Source organism: Lupinus angustifolius, chromosome LG05 (genome assembly GCF_001865875.1).
Source record: "Lupinus angustifolius cultivar Tanjil chromosome LG05, LupAngTanjil_v1.0, whole genome shotgun sequence".
Taxonomy (NCBI): Eukaryota; Viridiplantae; Streptophyta; class Magnoliopsida; order Fabales; family Fabaceae; genus Lupinus; species Lupinus angustifolius.
Window position 1 is genome coordinate 12,923,186 of NC_032013.1, and position 9,993 is coordinate 12,933,178.

Here is a 9,993-nt window from a genome sequence, read left to right on the forward strand (position 1 = left end):
ATAGTAAAAATACTCTTTTTGGATTTTCAAGGTGGGTTCTCAAGACATAGCGTGTAGAATGAATCCTTGAACTTTTCTACCCCAAATGTATATATATTATGTATAATTCTGATTAACGGTTCAAAAGTTATGCCCAAAATAGAAAATCAACAACAAAACTAGACACTACTTGTTTGTATCTCACAACCAGCAGCAAGGTGACTGACTATGATGTATACAGTATTCAATATGTGATGAAAGAAGTATGGAAACAAAGTTTCACGCAAAAATTTCAACCACAACTATATTAACCAAAATACACCAGAATCAACCAATAGACAAATGGCTAAATAACACAGCACACAGTGAACAAACATGCAGCTTTTGAAACCCAAACAAAATACTTATTCTAAGACACACATTAAACTATACTAAGAACCTTTGACAAGAATCGATAATCCCCGGCAGCGGCGCCAAATTTGATCGAGGTCGTACCCGATGCAAATAATATAACAATTAAAAACTGCAATACTAGGAAGTGACTCCTAGGTCGTTTCCCAAGGATTATCTTTCAAGAAAAGCTTCAAACACCTTATACTCACACATACAAAGGGGTTTTTGTTGTTGGGTGGTATGAACATAAATCAAATTTAGAAACAGTAGTTAAGCAAAAAATGGCTAAATGACTTTGGATTGTTTGTTCACAACTCAATCCTCGGTTTCAAAAGATTAATTTCAGATTCCAACCATTATCTTACTAATTTGCACAGTTTCACAACCTAAGCCTTTGACTAAGCGAAATCAGCATAAGCATGAAAAATTAATAAATTCACACAAATTAAGCGTTCATGCATAGAGAGTAATTCAACTAAATGAAGATAAACTCACAAGCCAGTTACCAAACAATAGGATTAAGCAACCACATTCAAAAATAGGATAGAGAAATCAATAGTAAAGAAACCGAAAATGCATTAATAACAAAACCTCAAGAATTGTGATACATTACCAAAGGAATTTAGTCCAAAAATTTAGCCTTCCATGGGAAAGGAAGAACAAACCGAAAATGAAAATGAAAAAGAAGTGAAATCCTAGCAGAGGCAAAAGAGGGAAAACAAAAATGCCTTATATTTCAAAATGATATAATGTAAAGTGTGTGCGTTTGGAGTGAGGAATCCGAATTTAACTTATCCAAAACACACACAAAAAAATAGGCTTAAAACATAGGCCCAAAACTAAAACCGAATTTACAAATAAAAACTAATAAAATAAAAATACAATTTTCACTTCAACACATATCCTCCACTTCCATAATGCCCAAAATGTCATTGGTGTCAAATATGATCTAAAAATGATAATAAATTTAATCAGACCAAATAATCCCAAATTAACTCATTTTATGAATATTTGTCCAATAAAGTCTAAAACACTAAACCATGTGAAACAAAGTCAATTAGGTGCCAAGAATCATCAATCATACTAGATTAAGGTTATGAATAATGTGTAATATATTGCTCATCAGTAATTCCACGATGTGGTCACCGTAGTTGATTTTTGGTCCCTTTTCTTTGTCTTTTCTTTTGTCTATACTATGTGCATGAACAGGTTTGTTGCACTTGCTCTATGAATATCCATTAATGGAAATATATATAAGAATAACTTAGTTGATGTATAGTTAAGTATCTAGTTCGTATTGAGATTATTGGCTCTAATTTAGGAATACATCTAGTCTTTTGAACTAATTTTTATATAAGTTATATTTTATGAAAATATTTAAGAATGATTCTTTTGTATATATGATGTCTTTTATAAAATCATTTTGTTAAGATTAAATTAATGATTTCGTAAAGCTACATACTTAAAAATAGATGATTATATTTATAGTTGAGTTTTAAGATTGAATGCAATGCCTCATTTTTGGTAAAGTTAATATTGAATATTTTCGCATTTTGAACTTCATAGTCGAAAAGATTTTAAATCTACTCTCATTTTTTACATGTTGACTTTAACTTTCTATAATCTTTCATCATATTTTTATAATAAACTCTAAATTTCTTAGTGTTACATTAGAGAGATTTTTTAGTTGGAAATGCTAAGAAGGGAAATGGGATTGGAGGGAGATTAGGGAGTGATTTTTAAAGTGTGTTTGATAAGGAAAATGTAATTTATCCAATAGTTTTTAACTTTTCACTGAGTCAATAACGTGGAGTTATTTAATGAACAAAATATAAAAGGATTTGTAACTTTTAGATGCGTGACTTGTAATTTTGAAAGTTATCTTTAAGAAAGTTATTCTAAATAACTTTTTAAATATATATGAGTTTTCAATTCATCATCTCAATTTTACACTTGATTTTTTAGTAATATGTTAATTTGCTCCAATCGCAAAGTATGCCAACACCCACATACTAATTCTCAGCGTTGGAAGGACATAAAGTTTAGAAGCAAAAAATTCTTCCTCATTCTTGATTATCTAACTATCTAATTACCTAATTATTAAATTAGTTAGTCAGTAAATAAAATAAAATGAGTGAAATTAAATCCTTATATAATTTCATCTTGCTTAACAAATTTCATCTTGTTTCAGAGTTGGATTTCCCAAACAGACTTTTAATTTTAAGTTTTGAAACTTTTGAAAATCAAGTCTTCATTTTGAGCTTTGCAATGAATGAGTGGATGTATTAGAAAGTGGAATCTAAAAAACAATCATATCACGTTTACATTTATGCTGAGATGCAGAAATATTTACAAGTTCAACTCAATCTTCATTTGTATAAATTTACTAGTTTGGTAAAGTTTACTAGTTTGTAAACAATATAAAAAATAATTAAAGCCTAATATAGCAATATTTATGATCACGCACAAAATACATATCTATGATAATGCATGAATTATTGAGCAATTTGATCACCTCACGATCATAAAAACCAGCACTTTACACCAACTAAAATATCAAATTATACCTTCCCTATAAATATGAAAATAAATTCCTAAACTGCATTTTATTCATTTGGGTCTGGCAACATTAACCACCCTTTAAAAATATTTAGACTTTGTTTGAGATTATGAGATAAAGGGAAAGAGAGGGATCAAAGGTGGACATCTGCTGTCCCAAAACAGTGTGTTACTCCATGTGTTACTGCTTGTGATTGGTCAGAAAAATGAATAACTATTAAAGTTTTAATTTAAATATATTTTTTCAACCAATCACAAATAGTGGCACATGAGATGGCACACTTTGTGGTACAACATATGTGCTCCTGTGATCAAAGGGCAAGGATGAGTGAGGAAGGGAAGGGGAAATGAAAACAATCCTATTTAGACAGGAAAGATAAAATAATGATAATATAAGAATATTTTTTATTTTTCTTTAAAATTTAATTATCATTGACAAATTGGCAGCAATATAATTATATAATTGTACTAAAAGTATTAAAGTATTTTAACATTTATCTCTAGAAAATCCTAAATTGGGGAAACCATGAAAATAGATGGGCAAAGAGTTTTAGAAGGCTTAAGAAACCCTCCAAAACCTTCCCCTCTCATTCGTCCAACTCCCAAATAAGGAAAAGACTTTCCAAAATCATACTCCTAAACAAAGCCTTAGTTATTACAAAAATCAGTGGCTCAGTGCTGAAAATGTCTAATAAATCTAACAAACCTGGTCAACATTTAAGGTCGGTAAGGGACAAACCTTACCTGCCCCAACCCATGTTCGCCCCATACACTAGAGCATTTTATAGTCAATGAATGACATCAGGCACTCAATCTAAATGGAAATTTAACTCAATCCACAACTGCCAAATCTTAACAAAGTATTACAGAGAAATGACATGGGTACATTGCAGGAGCTAATCATTTTTATCATCAATCATTACATTATATGCCTCCAAAATATCAAAGTTAAGTCTTTTCTTTACAGTCAACAGAGGGGAATAGAAAGAATATAAGCTACAAATATTTTGCCATTGATTGTGAACCTCAATGTCTAGGAGCCAAAAGATGAAAAGTAACTTACAGAATATGTATCAAATTGAAATCCATAGGTTAATAATAAATCTCCAAGGTAAATGAACAAAACCAGTCCCAAGAGGTTCTATGAGAACGGAGAAGTTTAAAGAGCGCATCGACAGCAAGATCTGTAATATATAATCAAAACATAAGGGCGAAAAGAGCTTCAAGTTTAACTGACATACATATTGAATGTAGAATCAAAACCAATGAAAATCTAGATAGTATATGGAAGAAGGTGATCTTTAATTTACTCACTCTCGTTCTTGAACATAGCAGGTCTCAATCGCAACTATATTTCCTTTTTAATTAGAAAGGGAATTTCAATTACATTCTCAAGAAACTATTTGCCTGAGATCCTAACTTATTTTTCTCTTTAGAACTAAGCTTTTGAAAGCAAGGAATCTAGCAGCAATATAATATTCAGATCAATGAATATGTAGTATTTAGGATATCTCATGATGACAATGATAGTGAGATGTGCATCTTTTGTAGTTTGGAATTGAATGAAAAGGACCTTATGAATAGCCTAACAATTTTTTCCCCTTTTCCAACAGCCTTTAATGGAGACAGGACGAGAAAGGCAGAGCAAAAAACTTTAAAAAAGGAGAAGGATTGTTCAATCGATTAAAAAGATGCAAAAACAAAGAAATCATGATCTCAGAAAAAGGCAGCAAAGAATGCTTAAACTACTCTAAACCTACACTCACCATCCTTAAATATATGCATAGGAAAGAATATATACTGAGATATATCCTTTAAGAATTTATTAAATGTCAACCGTTTCTTAATTATTTAATTTCGTTATTATGATTTCTGTTAATCTTAACTTTAAGGTAAAAAACTGATGATGCGTTCCTTATTAAGACAAGGAAGCTAGAATCTACTGAGAGAATAAAACCTCATTTAAAGGTTCCTTACCCATCTAAAAAACTTGAGGCTTTTATGGTTCAGACTTAACAAGCTCCTCCACTGAGTTTTGGTAATTGGCAATCAAATCTCTGAAATAAGGAGAGAGAGAAAAACATGTATTTAGCATCTGCAAAATCAACCAAACAGAGATATCTAATAAACTGGGGATAGACCTCCGTTGAACTAGCAATTGCTCACTTTCCTCTAGTTTCTTTCTCTGCCCCTCAACTGTCTGCAATCATCATCCAGAAAATCCTCAAGTCAGTCCAAGAATAATACCAGCTTTAAACTACTACTTAAAGACTTTACGTTTTTTACTTTTAAATATTAGTAGGTTGAGATGTTAGTTGTGTGAAAGTAGATGAGCGATTTTTCCAATGTCAGTCAACACAGATTTTGTTTATCATGCATGCGCCACATGATAAAATAATTGAAAAATTAAAGCTGAATATCTATGCTGCACGTCACACAGTAGAGACTATTAGTTTCTACACAATTTTGAAACTCGGAATAAGTAGTGTAAGTTCTCAATTAAAACACTAATGCTATAATGCAAACATATATACATAATTGCAAGAGAAGCACAATGTGAAGAACATATATATAAATGAAATGGAAAAAGGAAGAAAACTGCTAATTACCATAGCCTTGGTGCTAATGGAGCCAGAGATTGAGTTTAACAGCTGTTGGCACTTCTCAAAATGGTTGCTTAATTCAGTGATCTTTTAACAAGATAAAAATAAAAACAAAAATAACATAATTGATTATTAAAATATGGGGTCGAAGTGTGAAACATAAGAAAAGAGGAAATATTCATACCAATGCATCTGACTGCTGATCCGGAGTGCCATGTTCAATAACCTCAGCCAAATTCTCTACCAACTATGCCCACAACACAAAACTCCCTTAATTACATTTAAAAACGGAAAGAATAAAATATCGACACACGTTTAATTAGGGCTTTGAAGGGTGTTACATGCAAGAGATGGTAGTGAGAAGCCAATGACTGGTGAAGGTTCTGCTGTTGCTGCTGCTGTTGTTGTTGTTGTTGCTGCTGTAGAAGACGCTGCTGCTGATAAAGCTGATGTTGCTGCTGTTGTTGTTGTTGTTGAAATGGAGACTGGGGTGGTGGTTGCTGAAATGTTTGTTGCTGTTGCTGGACAAACTGTTGATGATGAAGATAGAGGTTCGGGTCCTGATTGTTTTGGGAATGGGTGGGAGTGTTGTTATTATTGTGGGTTGGAATCATTGTCCAGTTTCCTCCAGATGAATAAGGATCCATCACAATCTCCTTCTACAATATAAAATAATATGTGAGATTTGATTTGATTTAGTTTTGGAATTCTGCATTTTTTTGTTTCGGATAAAGAAAAAAGACTCGGGGTAGAGTCTGAATCCTAATGCTCAACTGTAGAATGTTAATATTTTTACATCCAAAGCTGAACCTAAACTCCACACATTCTACATGCCTTTCAATTATTTTATAACTTTTCCAGTAACAATGTATGATGTATCTGTGCATTAAGAGGCCTCAGCGCAATGGTAAAGTTGCTAATTAGTGACTAAGGGTTCATTTGCGAGTTGAGTCTAAGAGGTCACAAGTTCAAATCCTAGAAACAACCTCTCCATTTACATGGGTAAGATTGCATACATCTGGGCATGTTTCCTAGATTCATAGTTCAGATTATAGGAATTGAAACATAATAAAATCCCAATTTGACAGAAAGTTAAGAAACCAATAATATTTGAACTCGAATTTCAGGGTTAAGAAAAAATGAAATATACCACCACTCGAATTCCACCATTGATCACAATCACTAAAAAATTATGTTTTATAAATGTTTTCATAGACATATCAAAGTATCCTAAATTTTTCATTCAAGAATTGTGATAATGCCATATTGGACATGTAATTTGTATGTAAATCGTGAAATTCTATCTTAAACAAAAGTAAAATCGAACAACAATTGTTTCAAAACCAACCCTACTTTAAAAATAATATTGGTGATTCGGACATTCAATAGAAATATATACAAAAAATGAAATATAGAAATAAAAAACGAAATTACAGAATCAGAAGTTCATAACTTACAAATTGGAATCAAGACCAGTTAACAAGGTTGGAATGAGTGGTGGCTGCGCTATAGTGCGCGGCGGAGATCAACGGGTGAGAAGAGGAGGAGTGTGAGCGAATGGAGGGTAGGATTGTTGCAAGAGTGAGTTGGGTGAAGAAGAGGAAGGAATGGATTTTGGTGCATTAATCACAACTGGTTAAGGACTAAATGGTAAATTTATCTCAATTTTTTAAGGTTCTGAGGTAGAAAAATTTAGTTAACTTGCAAAATTTGTTATTTTTAATTAGTTCTCTGAAGTTTAAAATAATTTATAATCGAGTGTGTGAATTTTAACATTTGTAATTGGAGATAGGAAAAATTTCAACATTTGAAATGTTTGGAACATTAAAATTATTTATAATGCGGTCCTTGAATTTATTTATTTATTTTTTACTTAAATTATAAAAAACAATTGTTCAAAATTCTCTAAACTTCATAAACTATTTTTTCTTGTCAATTATTCATTAAGTTTTATGAGTTTGTGAAATTGCTCCATGAATAGACACATTTTTTAAATTATTAATAGGTCAAGAAAGAAATCAATGCAATCAGACTAATAACAATAACAATACAACAGTGCAGGTTAGTCAACATTGATATTCGAAGGAAACAACCATTAAAATTCAATATTGATTGAGGAGAATATAATATGCAAAATTAAAAATAAAGTAGTTAATATAGTAATATTTATATATATAATTAAATAAAATAATAATAATCTAAGAGTCGATATTAAAACAAAATGCATGAGTTAGAATTTTTGAATACTATTAATTTAACATTATCTCTATGTAGAGATCAATTTTAGCAACAAATAAAGTTGAAGGGACAATTAGGAAGAAAAAATTGTAAGTTCAATATGTCAATTAAGAAGGTGAATTAGTTGTTGGGAGAATATGGCTGATTTTTCTACTGTGTTATTAAAGTGTATATGCGGTGGATTGTTTGTGCAAGTTCAACCGAGTAAAGTACAAGTAAATGACAAGAATGTGTAAAAGAAGAGTACACAAAGAGTTTCTATATTGGTTCACCTTCTTGTCCACCGAAAGTTACATTCAGTACTCTTGTCACAGAAGAGATTTTTTCACTAGATAATTTGAGTTGTAATTACAATTCTCTCCCTGATACTTTTGTACCTTACACACTCACAGCTTATTTACCCTTGAAAAATCTTTTTTCCAGTGAACTATTTTCCCCTTCTCAACACACCCTTGTGATGAAAAGTTTACAACAAGATGAAGAATTCTACAATGACTTTGGATTGTCTTTACAAGTTTTGACAATTCTATAACTTGCAATCCTTGATCTCACAATATAATAAATACTTAGTATACAATGCTCTTAATCTTTTTGAAAGTTTAGAACACTTTGCACTTTATCAAACAACTTCAGAAAATATGAAAGTTTAGAAACAAGTTTGCTTAAGAAAACTATGTAGAAAATTGTTTACTAAGTGTTTGAAAGTTTTGTGTGATTGTAAGCAATTGTGTATTTCGTGTGTTATGAATTTAGATGTCTCAGTGCCTTTAAATAGGCTTCCAATCAGCCATGATAACTTTCCAAGAAGATGAGACACGATTAGAATGAAACCTATTCACTTTGGATGAAAGTTGTTCATTTGAATTTGAAAATTTGGTTTCAACATCTCTGTGTAATCAATTGTCACAAGGTGGTAATCAATTACCCAAAAGTTCTGTCCAAGGTGGTAATTGATTAATATAATGAATTAATCGGTTACCTCGACCCGTTTTGCTTTATAACTGTTTTCTCAGTCAGGTAACCTGTTACGCAGTTCTAGTTAATCTGTTACCAACTGCCTCACAGTTCAGGTAGCCTATTACTTAGTTATGGTAACATGTTAACCACGTCAAGTAAGTCATTACTTAGCAATTTGACTTTGCATTTTAGACATGTCCAAATCTTTAAAAATGACTTTCATTCTTTGAGCATTGTTACTAAATATTAAAGTGAGTGTAAGGATAGAAGTATCTGTATGAAGACTTAATCTATAATTTTCTTGAAGCTTAAGTCTTCTATGTCTTTATGGTCTTCTTCCTTTTTTTCTTTTTGTGATCTTAATATTTTCATCAAAACTGTATAATGTTAAAAGCAAGATATACTTCACAAAAATAGTTGATAATGACTACTTAAATTATAAAGTTTAAAGGGTCTTTTCTTAGTTTTTCCTAAATTATATATCAAAAGAAACTTAACAAAAATTGGCACATATAGTTGAAAATTTGCCTCGTACTCAATAAAAGTAGGACCTTATTGATTTGTTACCTAAGAGTAAATTTTTAAATTTACTCACCATCTTAGCTATCAATTCTAGAGAAATCCAATGGTTTGAATTAATGAGTAGACATAAACAATTAATGATATAGGATGAGAAGTAAGTTTAAAAAACTTACTATTAGAGTAAATGAATCTCCACTCTTTATCCATATACCTAACATATCTAAACTTTAATTATGATTGTATAAACATAAATGAACTTTTATATAAAGGTTGTTTTTAATATGAAAAATCTCTCTCCGAGTCATATATACTACTTTCTGAAAGGAAGTGTACATTTTTAGATTCATTCCTTAATCTTTCCTAATTGGATATGGAATTGATAGTCCCATGAAGCTTTAAAAGAGAATTGAAGAGAAAGTAATTTAAAAATCTGAATTGAGATAATATTATATATTGACAAATTAAAATCAAGTTACTAATGGGTGTTAGTTCAAGTGGTATATGATTGATTCCCCTTAAGCAAGGTCTCGGGTTCGAGTCTTGTAAATGAAAAAAATGTCCGCTGGGAGAGTTAGCCTCACATACTTGTGGATGTTCCCGGCTCAGATAGAATTGCCTCCCGTGCGAGGATACATGTGGGAAACCAAAAAATTAAAATTGCAAATAAACTCTTCATCTTGTATTTAAAATTAATTAAACAATATTTAGCTTTTAAAATAAAGAGTTTCAATCTCTCTGTAAA

General features: G+C 31.0%; 1 protein-coding gene across 4 annotated transcripts; it reads right to left on the bottom strand.

Annotated features, from left to right (window-relative positions):
• Window positions 3,747-9,721, bottom strand: LOC109347861 (mediator of RNA polymerase II transcription subunit 9). Of its 4 annotated transcripts, none has more exons than XM_019587960.1 (7): window positions 9,710-9,721; window positions 5,876-6,193; window positions 5,719-5,781; window positions 5,541-5,621; window positions 5,073-5,131; window positions 4,909-4,988; window positions 3,747-4,115 (listed from the first exon to the last, which is right to left on the bottom strand). In XM_019587960.1, the coding sequence occupies exons 2-6, from the start codon at window positions 6,179-6,181 to the stop codon at window positions 4,931-4,933; spliced, it is 567 nt and encodes a 188-aa protein (XP_019443505.1). In that variant the 5' UTR covers window positions 6,182-6,193; window positions 9,710-9,721; the 3' UTR covers window positions 3,747-4,115; window positions 4,909-4,930. The 4 variants fall into 4 exon arrangements, with proteins under 4 accessions (XP_019443505.1, XP_019443504.1, XP_019443506.1 ...); XM_019587959.1 differs by lacking the exon at window positions 9,710-9,721 and adding an exon at window positions 7,008-7,139; XM_019587961.1 differs by lacking the exon at window positions 9,710-9,721 and adding an exon at window positions 6,992-7,139 and having other exon boundaries at window positions 3,747-4,006; window positions 4,914-4,988.

Bases quoted from the DNA above. Each gene is read 5' to 3' on its own strand.
- LOC109347861 (XM_019587960.1), bottom strand. From the start codon at position 6,181: ATGGATCCTTATTCATCTGGAGGAAACTGGACAATGATTCCAACCCAC. The intron at 5,622-5,718 runs GTATGAATATTT...TCTTGTTAAAAG, and splicing joins ATCAGCAGTCAGATGCATTG to ATCACTGAATTAAGCAACCA. The intron at 4,989-5,072 runs GTCTATCCCCAG...TCCTTATTTCAG, and splicing joins CAATTGCTAGTTCAACGGAG to AGATTTGATTGCCAATTACC.